Genomic DNA, 25,797 nt, shown 5'->3' on the forward strand with positions numbered 1-25,797 from the left:
ACGTTAATTGTCCTTAGCTTAGCATAGTTAGACACACTTAACGTTAGTTTTCAAAGATTACATTTTATAAACAGACCACTAACGGTTTTTATGGTATATTTGTGATATTAACATGTACAATAAAGTGATAAACAATTACATTATTTATTGTCAATATCTGACCTGAAGGAAATTACTCGAGTTGCCGTGGTTGCTAGGGTTACCTCTTCAGACGAACGGTTTCAGTTCACGAGTGTTTGTGTTTACCGCCAAGTGAAACAATTTTGCCAGTTAAATAGATTAAATACATTATCAAGATGCCCTTGGATAAATAATCCAAACATTCTCTACAGCGCTTGGAGAATATAAAGCTAATTATGTTGACATACACACTCAGGTAGGAATATTTATGACAGCTCAGGTCATAAATCAACTTGTTTTAGTGACATGAGAGTTTCATCAGAACACGTATTATATGTGTTATCTTGATCTATTATATTCCACAATATAGCCAATACCAGAAAGGAGAAAATGCCACCAGCAGCACCCTGATGAGATTGAGTCTTTTAGCTTGACTAGATGTGAACACCACACTATTCAATATTATCACACTGGTACATCAAATAGACCTTTGTTGCTTTTCATATTATAGACTATTTGGGAGATGACGTCAGTTACATCACTTGCACTGACTATTTATTAATATTTTTTGGTCACACTGATTTTAACAAAGAACTATTTTTATTGAACGGAAGGAGAAAATTTGTTTATAGAAGAAAATTGCGTCCTCGTTCACCTTAAGTAAGGCAGATAAATAATATTGTTGAATAATTAAATGTCCACAACTAAGCAAGCCAAAAGCCAAGGCAACAGTGGCAAGATACCAAAAGTCCATCAGTGACAGAATGGGGAAAAAAAACATGGGAGAACCAGGCTCAGTCGGGGGCCAGTTCTCCTCTGGACAACCAGCGGACAGTGTATGATTATGATTCAGGCAGCATTACAGGTCAGAAGTCAGATTGGATCAGAACATTCAGAATATTAATCCAGTTCCATCTGGATTAATAGATCAGCCGATAAATATCGCTGGCCAATACATCAGTGCATCTCTACTAATTATTAATGCATCACCTATGTACTAAAACATTGCATGATTAAATAATCTCAAGTCTTGACATACATAACTAAAAATTATAAGGATACTTGCACTCTTAAAAATGCATGAAGGTCATTGCATTTGATAGATTATCAAACCAAATGTCCTTTTAAAGAAAGATGGCACATGTATAAAATACAAAAAAAAAAAAAATCATGTTAGTTGTGGTTCACTGTTGTTGTTGATTTGCTGGAAAAACATTAAGTGGCGTGCTCAAGTCTCCAGTGCAGAAATATGGGAACACCCTCTCTGGAAATCCACCTTCGTAGGAGCACAAAATTCGGTTTCTGAAGGGATCAATGAATCTCAGCTGTCCTTTGTAAAAGTCCAGCTGCAGTCGGATGATACTCGGCCTCTCATCATCATCATCATCATCATCAATATCTCTGGCAGGTTTATGACCTTTCTTGTATCTCCCATCCACGTAACGGAAACACCAAAAACGCCTCATTGGATCCATTTTGTAAAGTTTTTTGCGGTTCACTGTTTCCCCCACCACTCCCAGTGTCCAGTGGTCGTTGTCTCCCACCTCCACGTCCCAGCAGTGCAGACCCGAGCTAAAGCCCTCTGAGGCCAACACTCCCACATACAGCCTCTCTGGGATATCAGACACTTTAATTTTATTTTGCATGTACTGAACACTGGTGCAATCCTGTGACACCCTCAGTTTATCTGATGCTGTGTCTGGGTCCAGAGTCACAGGAGCTGTAAACACAGATGAGCGTAAACTACCGCGGTCAGTACCAGTTGTCGGATGTCGGAATATGTGTTTGTCTTGTTATTTTTTCTGGTCCACACAATAAAAGTGGATGGTGACCAGAGGCTTGGTCCAAAAAGACATACCAACTGTACTTTCATGGTATTCATGCTACTAGGGAAAGGAAGACGGCTTCAGCTGACGCTAGGGGTGGGCGCTATACCGGTATGAACGTGACTACCGGTATTATGTTGTACCATGATATGGATTTTGCGATACAAAGGATACCGTTAGATATTCATAAATTCAAATTTTGCAGTTATATAATATTGTTTTGTTCAATTTGGTACTCTTTACAACTTTTAACACTACTAATGATTAGGGGGTTGGCGAGACGGCCACAATTCAACCCGAAAGAAGTCATATAACCATGTCAATAACTAAAAAAAAAAACTGCATAGTGTCCCTTTAACATAATGTTGTCTTCAATAGGCACTACTGAAATCACACTATTTCATATTTATTGAATATAACTTATTCAATAAACCAAACTCCAGTGTTACTAGTCTTACGAATTATTAACAAAGGAATTATTTTTATCCCCACAAAATAAAAAGTGGAAAGACATAAGTTAATTCAGGCCTACCTCATGTTGCACGTTTGCACTTTTTGAGAAAAACAATGGCACAATAAAAAAAGATTTTTCAGGTCTATGTCCGATTAAATCCCTCACCTTTTTCTAGTTATAGGTTTAAAATACATATTTTGCCTGTAATTTAACTAAGGTGTACTAAAATGTGATTCCAATTGTTTTTCTCATATTGCAATATAAAGCAGCCATCGTGTTTCTCAGGAGCTAATTACCCTCCTCCCTCCCCAGCTCCTCTCGTTTCTCAGGAGCTGATTACCCTCCTCCCTCCCCATCTCCTCTCGTTTCTCAGGAGCGCATTACCCTCCTCCCTCCCCAGCTCCTCTCGTTTCTCAGGAGCTGATTACCCTCCTCCCTCCCCAGCTCCACTTGTTTCTCATGAGCTAATTACCCTCCTCCCTCCCCAGCTCCTCTCGTTTCTCAGGAGCTGATTACCCTCCTCCATCCCCAGCTCCTCTCGTTTCTCAGGAGCTAACCCTCCTCCCTCCCCAGCTCCTCTTGTTTCTCAGGAGCTGATTACCCTCCTCCCTCCCCAGCTCCTCTCGTTTCTCAGGAGCTGATTACCCTCCTCTCTCCTCAGCTCCTCTCGTTTCTCAGGAGCGCATTACCCTCCTCCCTCCCCAGCTCCTCTCGTTTCTCAGGAGCTGATTACCCTCCTCCCTCCCCAGCTCCTCTCGTTTCTCAGGAGCTGATTACCCTCCTCCCTCCCCAGCTCCACTTGTTTCTCATGAGCTAATTACCCTACTCCCTTTCCAGCTCCTCTCGTTTCTCAGGAGCTGATTACCCTCCTCCCTCCCCAGCTCCTCTCGTTTCTCAGGAGCTGATTACCCTCCTCCCTCCCCAGCTCCTCTCGTTTCTCAGGAGCTAATTACCCTCCTCCCTCCCCAGCTCCTCTCGTTTCTCAGGAGCTAATTACCCTCCTCCCTCCCCAGCTCCTCTCGTTTCTCAGGAGCTAATTACCCTCCTCCCTCCCCAGCTCCTCTCGTTTCTCAGGAGCTAATTACCCTCCTCCCTCCCCAGCTCCTCTCGTTTCTCAGGAGCTGATTACCCTCCTCCCTCCCCAGCTCCTCTCGTTTCTCAGGAGCTAATTACCCTCCTCCCTCCCCAGCTCCTCTCGTTTCTCAGGAGCTGATTACCCTCCTCCCTCCCCATCTCCTCTTGTTTCTCAGGAGCTAATTACCCTCCTCCCTCCCCAGCTCCTCTCGTTTCTCAGGAGCTAATTACCCTCCTCCCTCCCCAGCTCCTCTCGTTTCTCAGGAGCTGATTACCCTCCTCCCTCCCCAGCTCCTCTCGTTTCTCAGGAGCTAATTACCCTCCTCCCTCCCCAGCTCCTCTCGTTTCTCAGGAGCTAATTACCCTCCTCCCTCCCCAGCTCCTCTCGTTTCTCAGGAGCTAATTACCCTCCTCCCTCCCCAGCTCCTCTCGTTTCTCAGGAGCTAATTACCCTCCTCCCTCCCCAGCTCCTCTCGTTTCTCAGGAGCTAATTACCCTCCTCCCTCCCCAGCTCCTCTCGTTTCTCAGGAGCTGATTACCCTCCTCCCTCCCCAGCTCCTCTCGTTTCTCAGGAGCTGATTACCCTCCTCCCTCCCCAGCTCCTCTCGTTTCTCAGGAGCTGATTACCCTCCTCCCTCCCCATCTCCTCTTGTTTCTCAGGAGCTAACCCTCCTCCCTCCCCAGCTCCTCTCGTTTCTCAGGAGCTGATTACCCTCCTCCCTCCCCAGCTCCTCTCGTTTCTCAGGAGCTGATTACCCTCCTCCCTCCCCATCTCCTCTTGTTTCTCAGGAGCTGATTACCCTCCTCCCTCCCCAGCTCCTCTCGTTTCTCAGGAGCTGATTACCCTCCTCCCTCCCCAGCTCCTCTCGTTTCTCAGGAGCGCATTACCCTCCTCCCCCCCCCAGCTCCTCTCGTTTCTCAGGAACTGATTATCTTCCTCCATCCCAAGCTCCTCTCGTTTCTCAGGAGCGCATTACCCTCCTCCCCCCCCCCAGCTCCTCTCGTTTCTCAGGAGCGCATTACCCCCCCCCCCCCCAGCTCCTCTCGTTTCTCAGGAGCGCATTACCCTCCTCCCTCCCCAGCTCCTCTCGTTTCTCAGGAGCTCATTACCCTCCTCCATCCCCAGCTCCTCTCGTTTCTCAGGAGCTAATTACCCTCCTCCATCCCCAGCTCCTCTTGTTTCTCAGGAGCGCATTACCCTCCTCCCTCCCCAGCTCCTCTCGTTTCTCAGGAGCTAATTACCCTCCTCCCTCCCCAGCTCCTCTCGTTTCTCAGGAGCGCATTACCCCCCCCCCCCCCAGCTCCTCTCGTTTCTCAGGAGCGCATTACCCTCCTCCCTCCCCAGCTCCTCTCGTTTCTCAGGAGCGCATTACCCTCCTCCCTCCCCAGCTCCTCTCGTTTCTCAGGAGCTGATTACCCTCCTCCCTCCCCATCTCCTCTCGTTTCTCAGGAGCTAATTACCCTCCTCCATCCCCAGCTCCTCTTGTTTCTCAGGAGCGCATTACCCTCCTCCCTCCCCAGCTCCTCTCGTTTCTCAGGAGCTAATTACCCTCCTCCCTCCCCAGCTCCTCTCGTTTCTCAGGAGCGCATTACCCTCCTCCCTCCCCATCTCCTCTCGTTTCTCAGGAGCTAATTACCCTCCTCCATCCCCAGCTCCTCTCGTTTCTCAGGAGCTGATTACCCTCCTCCATCCCCAGCTCCTCTCGTTTCTCAGGAGCGCATTACCCTCCTCCCCCCCCCAGCTCCTCTCGTTTCTCAGGAGCTGATTACCCTCCTCCCCCCCCAGCTCCTCTCGTTTCTCAGGAGCGCATTACCCTCCTCCCCCCCCAGCTCCTCTCGTTTCTCAGGAGCGCATTACCCTCCTCCCTCCCCAGCTCCTCTCGTTTCTCAGGAGCTAATTACCCTCCTCCCTCCCCAGCTCCACCTCTCGTCAGTCAGGATTTGGCATTCTGATTCCCCTTGAATCAGAATTAATTCTCTAATTATGTTGTACTTTAAAATCTTGAATTAATGATATCTGCATACATACATGTTGGTTCTGTTCTGTTCTGTTCATTTTTGAGGCAAAATTTTAGCATGTAATTTAAACAAACGGTCTAAAACTGTTTCCCCTTCTGCTTCCCTCCTTAATGCTACTCTGAATACATAACAAACTCCAGTACAAGACACATATGTACACAAAAATACAGGATTTATACGGAATATACGGAAAGAAAACGCCTCAGGTTACGTATGTAACCCTGGTTACCTGAGAGGGAACGAGACGCTGCTTTGAAACGCTGCGTGTGTCGTGAAGCACGTGTATAATCAGTCCAATGGAAAGACGAGACGTCACGGGTGACGTCACCGACCAGGAAACTATGAAGCACACCTGAAAACAGACCGCGCCAGCTTCTGATAGCCCGAAGCAAGTCGATCACCGGCATGCAGGGAGTATGGCAGGGCAACGCAGCATCTCGTTCTCTCTCAGGGAACCAGGGTTACATACGTAACCTGAGACGTTCCCTTTCAAGGGAACTCGAGTTGCGTTGAGACGCTGTGGGAGCACCATACCCACAACGCTATAATAACAAAGGCCTGTTCTGTGTGAAGTCTCTGCGCACACTAAGAAGCAAGCACCCTAAACCCTGGAGTGGAGCCAAGATCCAAGTCATAAAAACGAACAAATGTATGCGGTGAGGACCAGCCTGCCGCATCACAGATGTCATGGAGGGAAATCCCCGATAATAAAGCCTTAGAGGCAGCCATACTCCTGGTAGAATGGGCCCAGACAGCCAAAGGTGAAGGCTGACCGGCCGCTTCATAAGCAAGTGAGATAAGTCGGAGATGTCTGAGGATTAAAAACTCGAAATGGAACCGGTTTCTTCCACGACTTCGACACCTCAGTGTGGAGATCGGGAAAAAACTGCAAACCCCGGCGAGGAGGCTGTGATCTAGATGGTAGAAATCTTTCATCTAGTAAACTCTTGCTTTCATATTGTTCCTTGGCTGGCCAGTCAATATTTACTCTGGCAACAGCGCGAGTCACAACCTCCATAAGCTCCAGATCAACATCAGGAGTATGAGCTGGCGAACTCTCTTAATCCCCCGCATTAATGCTGATGACATCCAATTCCTTTGAACTGGATAGTCGCAGCATTGGTGCATCATCTCAGGGAGAAGAAACCGCAGTGTGTGCTTCTCCCTGAGACAAGGAACTGGATCTGGCAGGTGAAGGCTGAGATAGGGCTGGGCCGTCTCAAATCCCGCTGTCAGATCCATTTGCGAACCCCAAGATGTGCTTCGCCGCTGTGCCTTGGCAGCAGTGGGACCCGCACCCTGGGGAGCGTGCACCAAGCCGTCCTCCTTGAAGAACGCTCGGCGGGAGCAGAGCGTCCTCATGGACAGCTTCTCGCAATGCTCACAGTCAGCTCCCTTGAGAACTGACTGGGCATGCTCCACTCCCAAACAAGCAACACAAAGCTGATGTGTGTCCCCACCCGTGATGAAACGAGGGCAAGGAACAACACATCGCTTAAAATCTTGCTTGTTTGCCATAATAGATAGATAGATAGATAGATAGATAGATAGATAGATAGATAGATAGATAGATGGATATTGTGCTTGCAATGACAGACAACAATAAATAGACAGGGACAGTATACAGAGAGTGCTTGCTAAAGGTACAGAAGCTGGCGCGGTCGGTTTTCAGGTGTGCTTTATAGTTTCCTGGTCGGTGACGTCACCCGTGATGTCTCGTCTTTCCATTGGACTGATTATACACGTGCTTCACGACGCAATCACGCAGGGGGCGTTCCCACAGCGTCTCAATGCAGCTCGAGTTATATATACAAAAATTATAGTATATTTTTTTTGTCCATGTTGGACCTTTCAAGCCTCTGGTCACCATAAACCGTATAAGAGTTGCACAAAATTGTCCATTTTTGTTCCATGGAAATAAACATACAATTTGGAACAACATTTGTTAAAATTATGTCTTTAAGGAGACGTCATTACTTACGCTGTTCCACAAGGTTCTGCATTCTGGCCCAGGTGGTGAAGATCAGTGTCTGAATGGGATGGTGTTGAAATTCCTCCATTTCAGGGGTCAAGTCTGGTGATGATGGGTGTTTGAATCTGTGTACATAAACAGTTAGATATACAGGTGAAACTAAAAAAAATTGAATATCGTGCAAAAGTACATTTATTTCAGTAATTCAACTTAAAAGGTTAAACTATAGACTCTATAGAAACTATAGAAATGATATAGACTCATTACATGCAAAGTGAGATATTTCAAGCCTTTATTTGTTATAATTTTGATGATTATGGCTTACAGCTTATGAAAACCCCAAATTCAAAATTAGAATATTGTGAATACATTTTCATAGCTGTAAGCCATAATCATTACAATTATAACAAATAAAGGCCTTTTGATATCTCACTTTGCATGTAATGAGTTTATATAATATATTAGTTTCACCTTTTAAGTTGAATTACTGAAATAAATGAAAACTGACATTTTTCGAGTTTCACCTGTATGTGTAATTTTTTTAAAGATAATTTGGTATGGGATTTTAGCTGTATAAAAAGCTAATTGCAAAAAGACTCACTTTTTCAATGCATCCCTGTAATTCTGAATGAGAAATAAAAAAACAGTTAGTGCTCAGTCATGTGTGTGAACATCATGGACATTGATTATTAGACATGTTTACAGCTCTCTGATAGACTTTAGTCCCTGGTGTCATGCGTATCCTATCTGTACCTGGAGAAAAGTGATGTTTTCAGCTTCCAAGTGCTTCCAGAGAGTTGCCGTCCTCTCAGACAGATCTGACATCTGTGCGGACAGATCCTCCATTCTGGCCTTGAGTTTCTCATCTCGATTTTGCATTTCTTTACGCAACGCTCCAATCCGTTTCTCTTCCTCCTCTCTAAGAAACCGATAGAGCTTCTCAAATTCCTTCTTGATCTTGCTTTCTTCTACACTGGTGTGTTCCTGAAATGGTTTAAGAAGGTTTAATCCTTTCTGTTAAAGTCCCCCTGTGGTGAGAATCCAGCTTTTAATGTTGTTTATATGTCTATGTGTTGTTTTTAATATGCTTTAAGACAAATCATGTGTAAATTCATAAGTCGACGCCATTGCTGAGTACTTTCTCCTTAAAACTGCAGTGAACCAAAGACAGTCTCAAAAACATGATTTGAAATCGCTGGTGTTTCTGACATCACAAACTACCTTGTAACCAATCAGATCAGCTTGTGATCATCAACGAGTGGATCTCTGAGCTGCTGTGAGTGAGTGGAGGCGAGGCTCATTTGCATATTCATAGAACGTCCGTTCCCTGAAGGAGGGAACGGAGGACGTAGTCGACGTTGACTGGATGGGGATCACGCTAGGGAGCCAATCGTCTTCGAGTACTATTGAACGAGCCAATGAAATTGGCGTGCATGATGACATCACACACTCCGCCCCCGCGGCGCGGGTATAAATACGGAAGTGGATGCACGCACTAGTTGCTTTTTCGCTGAGGAGCCGAGTGTAACTCGGAGTTAGTGGTGGTCCAGCGGTAGTGGCAAGGGGACTGTCCTCTGTTCTCTTTTTCAGGGATTGGATGGGTTACATACGCATGGTGGTTATATACGCAACCAGGACGTTCCCTTTCAGTCGAGAACGTCAGACGTAGTCGACGTCGACTGAATGGGGATAACAATTGAAAACTCAACTGGACAGTGACTGCAGGGCAGGCTCTGACAAGGGAAGACAAGGGAAGACACTTCCGTGGAAGAATACACATATGGGATCGCCGTAGGGATCACAGCATATAGACCCAGCCTAACACAGGTTCCACCAGTGCATACGAGTGATAGGCCTGGCTTCGGACGTTCCGCCACGTCCGTTGTCGAAGGGTATGGAGGAACTCAACAGGGTTCGGCTAAAAAAGGGGAACTTAACTGGAGCAAAAAAATTGCGCACGTATCCAGTCCATATGAGGGTAATGGCGCAGCAAGCCGACAACGAACAGGGCTTACAGTGAAACTGGCTTAATGCAAAGGGAGCCCACGGGAAGCAGCGTTTCGACTAAGGTGTCGCCCAGCCCCCAACTCTAGAATATCTGCCAGTGAAGCACGTATAACCGCAATGAAGCGGCCAGACAGAGAAAGCCAGGGCTGGGTCTGCCTCATCCGGGGCAGCGCCTGCAGGCTCACCACCTGGTCCCAGTTTAAGTGAGAGGTAGAAACCTTGGTCACATATCCAGGCCGGGGTCTCAGCTCGTGAGAGTTAGCCGGCCCGAATTCCACGCACCAATTCCAGGTTGACCAAAAGTGAGCAAGTCCCTACCCTCTAGTAGAGACCATGCGAGCAGGAGAACTGTTTAAAAACAGAATTTTTAACTCACTGCCTGCAGTGGCTCAGGGGTGGTGTCTACAGTGCAGAAGCACCAGAGATACGGCCCAAGAGGATAATGAGGGGCACAAGGCTTTTTTAGATTCCCTTGTTCCCTCAGGAACCTGACGATTAGGATGTGCTTCCCATGCTTCTGCATCATGATGTGCGTCAAGAAAACAGAGGCAGAATCATTTTGAGGGTGGAGGAAAACAGCCTACTCCAACACATCTTGCAGGAAAGAGAGCACTGAAATGACCGAACGCTCTCAGGATCTCCTCATGGAGAGAAGACTCACTCAACAAATAGGTTCCACTTCTAATTGGCGTGAGCACAACTTTCTCTTTTTAAGGGGTGCTCGCAGAAGTGATGGTAAATACTACACTTTCCTGCGGTAGCCACCTGAACCTCCGCGTCCAGTTAGGACCGGCCTGGAATCTCTCCAGGGGTTTGAACGCGGGTGCCATTATGCCCCGTCCCTGAAATGTATTCAGGGGAAGTCATGAAGGCTGTCGAGGGGAACTAAGTCTGGTTGGGCCAATAAGGGGCGACTATCAAGACCTACTCCACTCCTGACTTAACACAGTAGGTGCAAGCGACATGCGCGCACAAGACAAGAGCACTGCTCAACACTAGATGTGAAGATCATTGAGCTTCAGGAGCATCTCTGCTCAACACCTGAGTGTGATGTAATTCACTGAGCTTCAGGAGCATTTCTGCTCAACACCTGAATGTGATGAAAATCACTGAACTTGAGCAGGCGCCAAGTGACAATGAATCGCATAGCCGCTTTCTTAGAAGCCTCACTGGGGAACGCATTTCTGCGGAGCCCCGGGGTCAGCTGAGAGCCAGTGTCTGTCCAAGGGTTGTCCGTTCAGACAGAAACACAACTGGCAGAGGGACGAGTCCGGAGAGGCAAACAGATGTAACTGTGCGGCCCTGAAGTGGTCCCTGCCCAGCTGGTCCGCCAGGGGATGGAGTCTCCACTCTCCCTGGCCATAGCTGTCGTGAGGCTCGTTGGCGGTCCTTTTGAGCATGCCGGAAGAAATAGTGGAATGAAGCGACCTCAGAAGCTTCTGACTCCAAGGAGGAGGTGACGGGCGAGTTGTGACATGCGAGGGAAGCTTAGTACCAGTACCAGCTCGCTGAGCAGCGGTGGCTCAAAGCGAGGTGAACTGCAACAACTCGAGGTAATGAATTAGGGCTCAACATTAAGCCTTTTCATGTGCTTGTCCTTCGGACAAGTAAATCTATCATTCACTTGTCCGAGTTAAAAAGTTGCTTGTCCGGATTTTTTTTGTGTGTGTGTTTATTTATTCTGAAGCAATATTCTCATCAGAGTTCAATCAGCTTTGATATATTTAAACCGGCATATTGTAATATCTGCACCTTTAAAGATGAACTCAACTGAAAAAAATCGACGTTGATAACGTGTTGTTTATGACAATTAAAAGTAAATTACACTAAAAATTTTAATAAAAAATATCAATATAGCTTTTTTTAAAGCAACACAAAAATTGCGCTTGTTAGTATAAGAACGCTGGCAGTTTCGATGACGTCACTGGCATGGTAGGACGCGCAAAGGTGCATAGGCAACAGCTGCAGGTCCTAATACACAGACGAAAATTAGCACTTTTAACGGCATGGGTTACGCATTTGAACCTGTGAGGGACAGTCCAGTAGTTTCTGACTACCACCACCACATGGAGGATCAGTTTCAGGCTCCACATAGCCTACAGCACAGGATCGTTTGGGGCGAAGTGACTGGTGTGGGTGTGTGAGCTGCCGGAGCATGGACACTGCACCGGAGTCAATCTGTTGCAGAGAAAATCGTTTCTATTTTGTTTTAGTTGTTCTTGTTGCTTTGCTGCAACAGATGAATAAAAATCTATTAGTTTTTATGTTTTATTCATGGATATTTCTAGTTCGCGGGAGTCCCGCGAATCGTTTTATTTATAACCCGCACACACAGAGTGAGTGCATTACCGCCCGCGCTCGCACTCGGAGTCTCGGCCATCAGATCTAGTGCCGCGCAGCACTCTATTGCGTTGGGAGTGCACGTCTCAAGGATAGTGTCGGGAAATATCGCTCGGGCAGAATAAGCTCTAGTTCACTCTTCCTACCCTAAGGAACCGAGAGTTGTCATCCAGTCTCTTTGGTAGAGAGAGAGAGAGAGAGAGAGAGACGAGGAAAACAAACAAGCATGCAAATGGAAATTATCGCGGCCGGAAAAATTATCGAGCTAATTTTTTTTTTTGTCGTGCGATTAATTTATTTATTGACTATCGCGACAGGGCTACTAAATAGTCTGTCACTAAAAAATGCACACTACAGACTCGAAACCCAGGGGCTGTCGGAGGGCTAGACAGTTTTAAGGCAGCTAGCCATGACTTGAGGGCTGGTTTCCTTGGTCAAAGGTAGCCTTTGAAAATGTATCGTAACCCCAGCTGCCTTAGCCCTATACAATTCATTACTACAGCCAGGGGCAATACAGTATGAACCCCCCCCTAGACCTGTTGGTTTCTGTTTCCCCAGCCATGTCAGATAGCCTCACACTATTTACATGCAATGGCTGCTCTGCTGGTGTTGGTTGGCAACGGAGTAGCCTACCATGCCAGTGACGTAGCCGAATGTTGAAATCCAACACGGTGGCGCCCGTGTAACAAAAACAACATTTTCAACGTACAGTTTTATCCCTTTTAACAAATTCTGCCATTTTAATAATTGTACCAATGATAATAAATAAAATACATCTGTTATATTACAGATGTATTTTTCAAATTTCAGTTCAGTTCATCTTTAAAGGGCATCCCCTCCCCCAATCTTATTAAATGTATGTTTCATCTTTCATTTTAAATTCCTAAATTTGATCAATAAATTCAATTATTTACAATAATAAGACACTATTGGGCTGTTACCCTAGGTAGGCTGATTAAATTAAACCATTTACACTGAAAAAATTACAATTGCATAAAATAATGTTATGAAATTTATTTAAATATACAAATAAGAAACGTTGGAAAGAATTATACTACTTTTAAGCATAACACTAAACTGCCAGTAGGTAGCGGCAGACGGCCGTCATAATGAGCGAGTCATTGATTCTTTAATTCAAACGATTCGCTCAAACGGCTGATTCATTTAACAATGAAAACACGGTTGACTGTTCCTGTGAGATGTGCTGTGGTTCTGCTGTGATTTTTGTTTGGAACCATTTTTGCTGCTGAAACAGAACAAAAACAGCCAATATTGCATCTAAAATGTAAGTGACTTATTTTGAACTGTTTATTTATCTAGCACCAGCCGAACACACTCTTCTTGAAGAGACGTGTTGGACCGAGTCCTTCTCCTGAACTGAAAAAGAGATACTCAGCCCGTGGGCGATATTACTCTCTCCCAGTTGACCTGAAGACCCAACTGGCTATGGATCACTTGAAGGGTAGGACTTGTACTGATACTTTGTACCTTCGAACGCAAGAACACAGAATGGTCTGTGGAGTGGAAGGATAGAGATCTGAAGTACTGTCCTTCAAGTCGAACACTGCAGGCCAACCTTGGGGACAGAGCATTTGAAAATGCATCTCTGTGTTAGTAATTGAATATAGGCTTTCGAAAAAGGGCCTGTTTCAATTGACACAGGTTAAAGATGGCCGTAACCCACCACATATCGGGTACAATGAAGTGCGGGTTTATAGAAACTGGTCTTCCAACATGGCATCATGACTTTTGCGTAAACATACACGCCAATTTCAAGTCAAGTGGCGTGTTATCTATACGCATTTTGAGCTATCCGCGTGTATGCGTGTATGTCTACGCCGTTAAATGTCTGAGTGATTCCGCGTGTATGTACACTAGGGCTGCACGATGTATCATTTTAACATCGATATCGCGATGTGCGCATCCACGATAGTCACATCGCAGATATGTACGATGTCAAGTATGGATCGTAGTTGATGGTGATTCATGATCAGTAGGCAACGTGCCAGCAGCTCTCCGGCCCGTAACGCTTGTGATTCGTGGATTAATTGCAAAGTTCAACCATCATAGTGTGAGAGTTTATCAATTTGCAAGTCCTGTCAGTTTAAACATAAAGCGCAAGAAGACTGGAACTTGCGCGCTGTTTTCTGTCAGCCTCTAAAGCGTATTTTTGTCCCGCCAAAGTTTGACCGGTGACTGATGTAAAGACTGACTGCTGCGCTTGTTTAACTGAGAGAGCGAGCAGAGAGAGTGAAAGCCCCGGTCGCGCGCGCGCACTCTCACCGTCTTCAAACTGTCTTTCTCGCTCTCCCTCCCTCGCGCATATTAATGAATTGAGTTGAGTTGACTCAGTGATGGATTTCATCCAGTGATGAAATGTTTTCTGTGTTGACAAATCTTGTGCGATGTGGTCCGTTAATGACACGTCCGATTCGCGAACTAATGACTCATTTGAACCGATTCACTTTAATGAATGGTTAAAACAACTGATCTGTCCAACACTGAACTCAAGAGACATAAATCAGAAACACTTTACAATAAGGTTCCATTTATTAAAGTCTAGTTAACTACATTAGTTAACATACTATTAATATTAGTTTCTATGCAGATTTACTCCATGACAAAACCACCCAAGTCATTCTAGAATTATTCATTCTTTCCAAATAGAGCTATTTAACCCATAAGAACCCGGACCAATTTCCCCTTATAGGAAAATTATGGGGCATATAAAACAGACTAATTGGACCACTTAAAACATGTTTCTGCCGTTGTTTTTTAAAAACAACCACTCCTTGTCAAAGATCTGTAATGTGACATATATGTCACATTGGGCGTTTATGGTGCATTTTTAATGTGACATATATGTCACATTGGGCTTTTATGATGCATTTGGAAAAAAAATAATTTGGTCAGTTTTCTTGCTAAATAACATTTTTTTTCTGTTTATTTTCTTTTCCAAAACATTTTCTAAATTATTACTTTTCTGTGAAGATAAATAAAAAAAAAATTTTTTCAGAAGTAATAGTTTTTGCATTTTATTTGCTTTGCCACATATTTCAAAACCACACAACTGTGACCATTACATTTTACAACAACTGTTTTGTAACTTCAAAAGTTAACCTTCTCAGTTATACGGTTTAATCATAAATACATTTTTAGATTATTTTTTCACAACTCGAAAATGTGCAAAATGAATAAAAATAAATAACTACCTCACACCGGAGGTCAACATGTTGAACATGCATGTAGTGCAATAACATTGCAAAATTCTACCTTTTCAGGTATACGGTTTAACCAGAAATACATTTTTTGATTATTTTTTCACAACGCGAAAATGTGCAAACTGAATAACAATAAATATGGTGTTTTGTACCATATGTTGCATAGCTGTTTTAGTTACAGGTATGCAACATATTTTCAAAATACATTTCATAAAAGGGTAAACCCTAAACCAACTTTCTTTAGTTAATGATCTGTAAGACTGGGGCTTTATTATTGCTGTTCATTGATTCAAGTCATTTTTTAGACATTTGGGTATAAAGTGTTTTAATTCTACAATATATGGTGTAAAAACATCTGAGTGCTGTCCTCTTCAGGTTGAACGGTGGCTACTGCAGTTGAATTTTCAATTTGTGGTGCCCTGTGAGGTAAGCAGGCACCAGCTAACCACACCCATGCCTACAGAGAGATGCGTCTCAGGTGCACACCCCTCCGTCCGCTGGGCTCTGCCCACTTTTACAGCATTTTTCAAATATTGCCAGTGGGTGGAGTCAGGCTCTGATCAGGGGCTTAGTTACCCTTTAACAATGTTATTAATTTGACATTTTTTTGTTTAAAATATGCTTTGAATTGAGCAGCAGAATATATATAATACTAAAATAATTGAATCAGCTAAATTATTTGAGCAGTTCATTAGCATTTTTCTTAATGTGACACATACGTCACATCAAAATTCCACCTACTGTTTTACTGTTAAAAGCCCGATGTGACACATATGTCACAACAACATTTGCAAAACTTGTTTTATATCAATTTGTACAAGAAACGTTTTAAAATCAAGTCAAGTGTAATCTAGGATATGTTATTAAAACATTAGAATTGTTGCATGGGTTGAAACATACCTTTAGTAACAAAAATAAGCATCTTTAAAAAGTGCTGACACTGCAACATGTGCACACAAGACAGACCACCATTTTGGAAATGTTACCATGGCAACAAAAATGCGCACATTGTCACATGACTGAACCTGGATGTTCCTTATATGTCCCTTAGGGACTTCCTGGGTTGAAAGTGAGGTATAATCGTTTAAAAAAACCTTTTCCAATGATCATTAGTGTTTGTGACACCCACGTCACATCGGGTTCTTAAGGGTTAAGTAATCTGGTGAAATTGTTTTTATATCGCAATATATATCGCAGAAAAATAAAATATCGCAATGTGATTTTTTACCAATATCGTGCAGCCCTAATGTACACGCCGTTAAATGTCCGAGCGAAACGAAGCAAAATGTAGATCTACATCTGGGGAGCGATATTTTTTTCCCTAGGATGGTAAGGGAAGACTCATAAATGGTATTAACCCAGTGACGGGTAGGTTTAGGGACGGGGTTGGGGTAGGTCATTTATTTATAAATACAGTAATGTAACGTTAAGTCAACTGTGTTCATAAACACGCTGAAAAGCGATTATGCGTGTTGATAGCACGCCAAAAATGGAAATGTGAATTGGCGTGTCATACATACGCCATTTCATGAGATCAGTCTGGGTGGTCTTCATATCTGCTGGAGGAAGAGGCTACATCGCGTCCTTCGCCAGTAGGACTACGACGTGCGCACACAGGACAGGAGCAGCGCTCAACACGTAGGTGTGATAAATATCACTAATTTTAGGAGCATCTCAGCTCAACACCTAGGTATGATGAATATCACTGAGCCAGGGCGAAAGCCAAGCGAAATGAATCACAAGCCGAGTCAGCTGGTAGTTTCTGGGCCAGGTGGAGCGGTAGGAAGCATCTTTAGGCTTACGCATACCATGCCAGGGGCCAGGGAACCACAGACGTACCCGAGGTGGGGCAACGAGGTGGAGAACAGGGACCCGGCTCGGAAGGCCCGGAGGTGCACAACACTAACCTGTCTCCATGAGACGGCCAGGGATGCATGAGAAGGCGTATGACCGGGTCTTTGAACCCCACCCAGCTGCCGTGCTGGCGAACAAGAGGGGGCTGAGGGGTGCAAGGCTTTACAGGGTCGCACACCGCCAGACTTGCCCTCTTGGGACCCAGGAATTTGCTCTTTCTTTGAAGTGTGGGTACCGCCTGCTCCGCTTCTTTTGGGAGCCAGCGGTGGAACAGACACACACACAAACAAAAACTCCACCCGCCCCTCACCCGGCGGGAGGGAGTGGATCGGTGACCAACTCCAAGAGCATCCTTCTCCATCCCTGAGCGGCCGCTCCGGAATGCTTTCGCTGTCGCTTGCCACCTGGCTTTGCAGAGCCTGGAGCGGGCTGGGCGTCCCTACTGCGGCCGGCTCCATGCTGAGGCCTGGCTGGAGGCTGCTGCGGAGGCCCAACAGGAGCGGCGGCAGGGGAACGCCCTCGGCAACGAGCAGGCGGAGGAACTGCCACCGGCGGCGGGGTGGAGGCAGCAGCCAGCCGCCGGGGCAGGATGTGCCGGATGGCCTCCGTCTGCGCTGGGCGGCAGAGAACTGTTGGACGCAGTTCTTTTGGACGCCGCGAGCTCGTAAGCAGTGTGGTGCTCAACTATGAGTGCACGGTCTGGGCTACCCTTGTGCATGTCCAAGGGTGCTCTGGCCTGACAGACCCGTAGCAGTGCCATGGCACGGCGCTTTGTAAGCTCTGCCTGTCGGAATGGACAAGACCTCACAGGCTTAGGGGGGAGATGAGGATCCCCCCCAAAAGGCAGCGACCGCCGGACACAGACTGCTCCACTGGAGGGATAGCCTCGCAACCCTTCACCGCTCCTCCAACAAGGCTAGTGAGGGGGGAAAGCTATTCAGGCAGTTTCTGGCAGAGAAAGGTGCCGTCCACAACCTGGTAAGCTCTCCATGTACTTCGGGAAAGAAAGGCACTGAGGCGGCGAGCTGAGAACCAGCGCGGCCCGCCCCGATATACCAATCCTCCATCCGAGACTGAACGGGACACGGTGGAGGGTTCCACTCGAGCCCGGGAGCCTGGGTGGCCCGTTTCAGCATTGCTTACATTTCTGGATCTGGCTCGGGCAACGTTACTCTCCCAGAGGGAGATAACACAGCCGAGTCGTCATCTCCAGAGGCCAGCTCACCCTCCGATGCTGCTATCGACATCTTATCCTCTGGGGGAACTCCAATTGAAACGGCTGATCGGTCCATTACAGATGGACCAGCACGTTTAACAGGAATTCCATTGGCTGCGGTGTGATGGAGAAGTGAGGAGCCCACAGGGAATGGTTACCGGGTGAGACATCCATCACTATCCTCCGATCACCCATCCCACACGGCACCCGGGGGCGGGGCATGGTAATGGAGACTCGCGCTTTGCGGACGAAGGCGAGTCTCGATCTCAACACCGCGACAGTCATTTTCCTGCAATGGGAACATGAACCGTCCACAAAAGCCCAAACACGTGATGCAACAATTGTGACCGTCAGAGAGGAAAGGGGAACGACCGCATCCAGAAACACAGGTGGAATGACATCTTGAAAAAGACGCAAACTCACCCGTATTGGTCTTTCATGAAATAGGACCCATCACCAGTGCTGGAGCACACAGGGGAATGACCGCGTCAACACTGAACAGTGAACTGAAACAGTGAAGCACTAACTTTTCCGCCCTCTAACCAGCCGTCAACACACACAAACATTAAGGAAATTTGTTGCTGATAAAACAGCAGTTGAGAGCTCAAAGCTCGCGATCACCGCTGCACTCACGATGTAGAAACCACCAGCACTGGGAGAGTCTTCCAGAAGAACACCGACACACTCGCTCGTTGTAAACAACGGCACTCTTCAGAGACATCAAACGATTGGCTCTGAGGCGAAAAGCAACTAGTGCGTGCATCCACTTCCGTATTTATACCCGCGCCACGGGGGCGGAGTGTGTGATGTCATCACGCACGCCAATTTCATTGGCTCGTTCAATAGTACTCGAAGACGATTGGCTCCCTAGCATGATCCCCATTCAGTCGACGACGACTACATCTGACGTTCTCGACTGAAAGGGAACCGCGTATGCTAAATGAGGCAAGGGTGTCGAGTTACATTAAAGATATTTTAAGCCATGAAGAATTGTTTTTCAAGGAATAAAACGAATTAAATGATTGACGACAGGAGAACTTTAACATAACTGTACTGTTTGAAACACTAACCACATACCTTAATGAGCTCAGCCTCTTCCACACAGCTCTCATGGGCTTTCTTAAAGTCAGCGAGGGTCACCTCAAGTCTGCCCATTTTTTCTTTTACTTGCTCCTGGAATCACAAGATAAACTCTTAATAACAAGCTTGAAGAAACCAAACACTCACTCACCAAACTTCTCCTACCTTTAAATTCCCAGCAGCCTCTTTGACAGGAGAACACTTGTGATTTTCATGCTTCTTTGAAGTGTAACACACCACACAGATGGGCTTCTTGTCATCAAAGCAGAAGAGTTTGAGTGTCTCTTGATGCAGCGGACAAACGTCTCCTGAAACAGCTGTGGGTTTTCTCGTCTTGAAGGTTTCACAGAGCGCTCTGAATGCCAGGCTCTTGGTGGGTTCGTCGCTTGAGCATTTCTTACGGCAGACCGGACACTGCGGCTCTTCTTGAGTCGTCCAGAAACGCTGGAGGCATTCAGAGCACAAACTGTGGCTACATTTCAGAGTTACCGGATCAGTGAAGACATCACAACAGATGATGCATGTCAAGTCCTCCTCCATGAAGGACAAAGCGTCTGACATGACTGTGAACAATCCTCAATAGAGACACCCGACCAATACCCGATAGATTTACTTTTTTCTCCTGTTGGAAATATATTAAACCTGCTTTACTTCTCCACACTAGACCCAACCCTTTCCTTCTATTCACTTTCATTTCAGTAGAAACCTTAGCAAACAACTCCACCCTCCAAAATAGCAACCAGGAAATGATTACATGGGATGTGGCACCTGCTCAAAGTCTACTAAAATTAAATCATACGGTTTTACATTAGTGAATTAGTAACTGCTACTTAGTTTGGAACTAACTTGTTTACTTAATTTAGTTGACTATATTCTCCTAAGGCAAGATTTATATAATGTATATAGTCTCATATAATCACCTCTGGCTTTTATCCAATAAACAGCAGTTTAATTTGTAAATACAGTAGAAGTAGGGTTGATTGCCTTGCTGTCAACAATGAACATTTAATTTCAATTGATAGTTGGTTTAAATTGTACTTTTTCCACAATATTAAAATTTTTACTGTATTTTTTTATCAAAAATAAATGCAGCCTGAGATTTTTGACAGGTAGTGTATAAACAAACAAATGTTAAATTACTACTCTGAAATATAGAAAATAGTTCATTCTATATATGGAAAATATAAAAATTCAGGAACATTATTTCAGTTCAACCTGGAGCAATAATTAAGTACTAATACAAAATTCTGAAAATATCACCTTTTGGTAGAAACCTGGCATGACTATTGACGCTTTTCACATTGAGTTAGTTTGAACTAAGTTTAATAGTACAGTGCACCAATATTTACTAATTCATTAGTGTCCATGTCCATGTGATACATAGGTAAACATCCTTCCTGAGGGTGAGTAAATGATGGCATATTCTGAGCTGTGTCAGCAGAGGACGCAAAAGATCTGAGTTTTATAAAATCGTCTCCTAGATGGCAGTATCCATCCATGTATCTTGACTTTAGGACATAACTGGGCATTTCACATTTGGGCCATGTCCACACCAATAATAATATATATTATAATAATAATTTTAGTTTGAAAACGTATATTTTTCTCTCCGATTTGACTGAGACGGCGTTTTAAGTCAATGAAAACGTAGCTTTTGGAATACGCTCTCCAAAGCGGATAACTTTGAAAACGCCGTTTTCGCGTTGTAGTGTGAAGCCGGAGGTATTTGAAATCGATGGCGTAAGTTAGTCATGTGATCCATGTTGTACCAATAGATATTCATGTTTACCGGTATTGTGCCTGTTATGTGCTCTTCACTTTTACACTGTTGCTAAAATATGTTACTTTGCACACTCTTCATATCACAGTACTGCAAAGATGACAGAAAATGTACTCACATTTGCTGTCCCGCGGTAATACAGGAGCGCAGTTGCGTTTTAGACCAAACATATGGTGACTGAGTGCGACTTGGACGCATAGTGATGGTGAGATATTTTGCTAAATAAAATTATCCTGTTAGAAGAATTGCGTGATAACTTTATTTATTTTTCCATCTATATCATCTCAGTGAGCTTTTGTGAGGATTCACACATGCGCAGTAAGGTGAATTTAGAAGTTTCTCATCCACACTGAAACGTCGGAAAACGCCTTAAAACGCTAGTGTGGACGGAGAGCATTTTTAAACGAAAACGCAGTTTTCGAATGTATCCGGATTAATGTGGATAAACCTTAAAAGAAAATCAAAATCTCGCAAGTGTTTCCCAAACAACTGCACACTTTCTTGCTGGTGTGCAAAAAAAAAAAGAAGAAGTTTGCATTGATTCAGGAATTGTCCTTAGCTTAGCATAGTTAGACACACTTAACATTAGTTCCCTTTCGAGAGGTTCCTCCTATTGCGTAATAGCTTTACGGTATGGGAAAACTCCTTTTCTCGAGAAATATTGAAGTCTTTATGTAAAACACATTGCAGCTGCACAGCATACAGCAATGAGCGAGGCAGCTCGGTCATTGGCTGTGCTGCGGCAACTTGCACGAACCAATGACGGGGCGACTCTGAACCCGCTTCCAATGAGCGTGCTTCGCGCCCACGCGCGTCAGAGCCCACCAAGATGGGCATGGCCAAGGGCTATATATTGGGCGCCCCGTCGTCTGAGTTCTTTAGATTTAATCTCCTTCAGCAAAGAACCTTCTCTTCGCTGGATCCTCCGGATTTGTTGGAGTCTTTTCGCCGCCGCCGTCAACAAGCCTACAGCAGGACTGCTTCGAGGACGCCGGCGCCTTCAGCCGCCTTCGATCGCCCTTCTGCTAAGCCATCCGGCGCGCACCATCTATATCCTTTTTCAAAGCTTCAGTGTTCGCCCCCGCGACACTTTTCTAAAAGAGCAAATTTCACAAGGCGTTGTGTCAAATGCCTTCCTGCGCCTCGTGTCGAGGCCCTCTTCAGGACGGGGATCGTCACATCATCTGCGCCCGCTGCTTGGGACCGGACCACGCAGAGGCTGCCCTTACTCGAGGCGGATGTCCCGAGTGTGACGCCCTGGGCCTCACCGAGCCCCGCACTCCGCTCGCCTGAAGCCTTCCTTTTCTTTGTCGCTCTCCTCTGTGGACGGCGCGAAAGAAAGAGGCTATGAGGGGACTCCGCCCCTCGAGGAGGCTGTGGCCAATCATCTGTGTCCACCCTCCAACGCTGGATGGAAAGCTAAAGCTTCTCATCCCTCGAAGCCTTGCCGATCTACTTCAGCTCTCGCCGGTCGCGCATACGCCGCCGCCGGCCAAGCTGCATCAGCGCTTCACTCTATGGCTGTCCTCCAGGTATTTCAAGCCAAACTTCTCCGCAGTATGGACGAGTCTGGACCCGATCCTGAGGCATTTAAGGACCTACGCAGCGCCACTGACATAGCGCTGCGAGCTACAAAAGCCACCGCCCAATCCATCGGCCGTGCTATGGCTAACCTGACTGTCCTTGAGCGCCATCTGTGGCTGACGCTAACAGAGATGAAGGATGCAGATAAGGCGTCATTTCTCGACGCGCCTATCTCCCAAAGCGGCCTGTTTGGACCAGCGGTGAAGGAGTTCGCCGAGCGCTTCACCGAAGCCCGTAAGGACTCACAGGCTATGCGTCACTTCCTGCCCAAGCGATCTAGCTCATCGCAGAGCCGCCAACGGCCGCCTCAGCAGCAGCGAGCTAAGACGGCGCCCCCCGTTTCTCAGCCCAAACCTGAAACGGATTTTCGACGCCGCTCGCGCTCCGCCAACAGGAAACAACCGCCCGAGCGACGGGGACCTCGGCCCAGGATTGTGCTGAACCCAGAGCCTCGTAAGTCCTCCTAGCTACAGGGAGGAAAAGGGAGAGCGCGTGTCTCGCAAGAGCCGGACCGTTCTCTCCAAAACGTTTAAAGCATTACCCAGTCCCCTCACAGGCGGCTGGAAATGTCTATACAGCAGCCAATGTGCCAGCCACACAGCTCGCCCACCTGCAAACAAACGCCGTTTTTACGGCGACACACAGAAATCACATAAAGAGCTATTTTCTGCCTGTGTCATTAAAGGGTCACGTGTCCACACCAAAGTGCGCATTCCCACATATCAAAACTGTAAACTCAGTGCCAAATGTTTTCCCAGCTCAGGCTGGACGCCCCATAAATGTAGATTGTGTGCCAACTGTCACGTATACACCACTACACACAAGCACTGTTCCCACAGTTATAAACACTTCCCCAGTAAAAGCGGGAAGTTGTATAAGAGTAGCGCGTGTGCCCGCTGTTATGCACGCACCCCATCTCACAAACACTGTTTATATGGCCAAAAACCTCCCGCCACGAGCGGGAAGTTTTATGAAAGTGGCGCGCGTGCCTACCACAGTCTATGCACCCCCACCCATAAGCACTATACACACAGTGTTAAACATTTCCCCATCTCACTCTGTGAGCATTACAGCGAGCGTGCCTGTAATCTCACACGCACCCCTGCACCCGGCATTCAACAGAGCTGCTCAACGCGCGCCCGCGCCGCTGACAGCTGTGAGCTCGGTATTAACACAGAACGATTCGCTGGCGGGAGCCATACGTCACTGCGACACGCCCCCGGCCAGCATTCAGCCCATATCTGTGCGAGCGAAAGCTTGGGAAAATATCCCCGACATGCCGAAATGGGTTTTGAACATAATAAAACACGGTTACTCGCTCCAATTCGCTCGCAGACCGCCCAGCAGTGGTAGAGACGAAAGTGAGAAAAGATGTTTCACATGTTCTACGCACCGAGATGCTCAAACTGATAGAGAAAGGCGCTATAGAAACAGTGCCCCCCTCTATGAGCGAGGCAGGTTTTTACAGCCGCTATTTTCTCGTCCCGAAAAAGGATGGCGGTCTCCGCCCCATTCTAGATCTCAGACATCTGAACAAAGCTTTAATGATTCGCTCGTTCAGAATGTTAACAACCAAGCATATCCTCGCGCAAGTTCGCCCGGGGGATTAGTTTCTGTCAGTGGATCTGAAAGACGCTTACTTTCACATTTCAATAGCGCCTCATCACAGGCCATTTCTGAGATTCGCTTTCGAGGGACAGTCATACTAGGAAAACAGTACTACCATTCGGCCTGTCACTGGCACCCCGTACATTTACGAAATGTATGGATGCAGCACTTTCCCCCCAGAGACAGCGGGGAGTGCGAATACTAAATTATCTCGACGATTGGCTAATACTAGCACAATCAGAGAGCCAGTTAATGACACACAGGTCTTGGATTATCAGTCATCTAGAGTGCCTAGGACTAAAAATCAATTTTGCAAAGAGCATGCTATCCCCCAGCCAGAATATTTCTTTTCTGGGAATAGTGCTAGATTTTTCGGCGCCTTGCAACATCGTTCAGAGCGGGTGCGCGCGCCCCCGTCAAGCGATTTCAGAGGATGCTCGGTCTCATGGCCTCAGCATCAGCTGTACTCCAGCTAGGATTGTTGCACATGCGTCCTCTCCAACGCTGGCTCAAAAGCCGTGTCCCCACTCACGCGTGGCGCTCGGGCCACTTTTTAACCAGAGCAAATCACGGCTGCATAAAAGCCCTGACGCCCTGGAAAGCTGTAGACTGGTATCAGTCCGGCGTGAGTTTGGGCGTGAACACAAGGAGAAAAATGATCACGACAGATGCCTCCAAAATAGGCTGGGGGGCCCTCTACGAGGGCAGGCCTGTCTCCGGTTTGTGGTCAAACCCGGAGAAGCGCCTACATATAAACTGTCTGGAATTGAAAGCGGTCGCTTTGGCTCTCAGAGCCCTGCTCCCGTACCTGAAGGACGAGCACGTCCTAGTCCGAACGGACAACATGACGGTAGTCTCGCGTATAAATCGTCAGAGTGGACTCAGATCGAGCTCCCTGCACTCGATGGCCAGGGAGCTCCTCCTATGGTCCCAGCGCAACCTGCGCTCGCTGAGAGCAGCGCATGTGCCAGGTGTTCTGAACCAGGGAGCGGACATGCTGTCCAGAGACAAAGTTCTCCCAGGAGAATGGTCTCTCCACCCCCTGACGATTCAGTGGTTTGGCAAACCTTTGGCAGAGCAGAGGTTGACCTCTTTGCCTCCAAGGAAAATGCGCACTGCCCTCTCTTCTTTTCAAAGAGCACAGACGCGCTCGCCCAAGTCTGGCTGAGCCGACCGCTGTATGCCTTCCCCCCGGTCGCGATGCTACCTCAGGTCATCAGTCGGATCAGGGAGGAAAAATGTGCAGTGCTCCTGGTAGCCCCACTCTGGAAGAACCAGAAGTGGTTTCCAGAACTGATGCAGATGACGCAATCTGCCCCATGGCCGATTCCACTGAGGCTAGACCTCCTCAGGCAGGCCAACGGGATGATCCTCCATCCCCGCCCCGATCTGTGGGCCCTCCATGCGTGGCCCCTCAACGGATTCCCGGGAACCTCCCCAGTGGAGTGTTGAGAACCATCACTGAGGCGCGAGCGCCCTCTACGAGACGCTTATATGCCCAGAAATGGAAGGTGTTCAGTGACTGGTGTAAATCCAGGAACCTGAATCCTGAGACATGCGAAGTACCGAGTGTGCTCGTTTTCTTACAAGAGCTGTTGGAGGCAGGCCGCACCCCCTCCACGCTCAAAGTATATGTGGCTGC

At 46.6% G+C, this 25,797-nt stretch overlaps 1 protein-coding gene and 1 long non-coding RNA gene across 2 annotated transcripts; both read right to left on the minus strand.

Annotated features, from left to right (window-relative positions):
* Positions 1-1,293: 1,293 nt before the first annotated feature.
* Positions 1,294-19,766, minus strand: LOC130080084 (zinc-binding protein A33-like). The gene is made up of 6 exons (XM_056245386.1): positions 19,349-19,766; positions 19,181-19,276; positions 8,219-8,449; positions 8,067-8,089; positions 7,475-7,590; positions 1,294-1,840 (listed from the first exon to the last, which is right to left on the minus strand). Exons 1-6 carry the CDS (start codon positions 19,742-19,744, stop codon positions 1,305-1,307), a joined length of 1,398 nt encoding a protein of 465 aa, XP_056101361.1. The 5' UTR covers positions 19,745-19,766; the 3' UTR covers positions 1,294-1,304.
* LOC130080094 (uncharacterized) lies at positions 13,540-16,573 on the minus strand. The gene is made up of 2 exons (XR_008806652.1): positions 16,286-16,573; positions 13,540-13,686 (listed from the first exon to the last, which is right to left on the minus strand). It is a non-coding gene; the product is annotated as an uncharacterized LOC130080094 (long non-coding RNA).
* Positions 19,767-25,797: the final 6,031 nt, after the last annotated feature.

Source organism: Rhinichthys klamathensis, unplaced genomic scaffold, assembly GCF_029890125.1.
Source record: "Rhinichthys klamathensis goyatoka isolate OS25496 unplaced genomic scaffold, OSU_Roscu_1.1 h1tg000029l_1, whole genome shotgun sequence".
In the NCBI taxonomy this organism is placed as follows: Eukaryota; Metazoa; Chordata; class Actinopteri; order Cypriniformes; family Leuciscidae; genus Rhinichthys; species Rhinichthys klamathensis.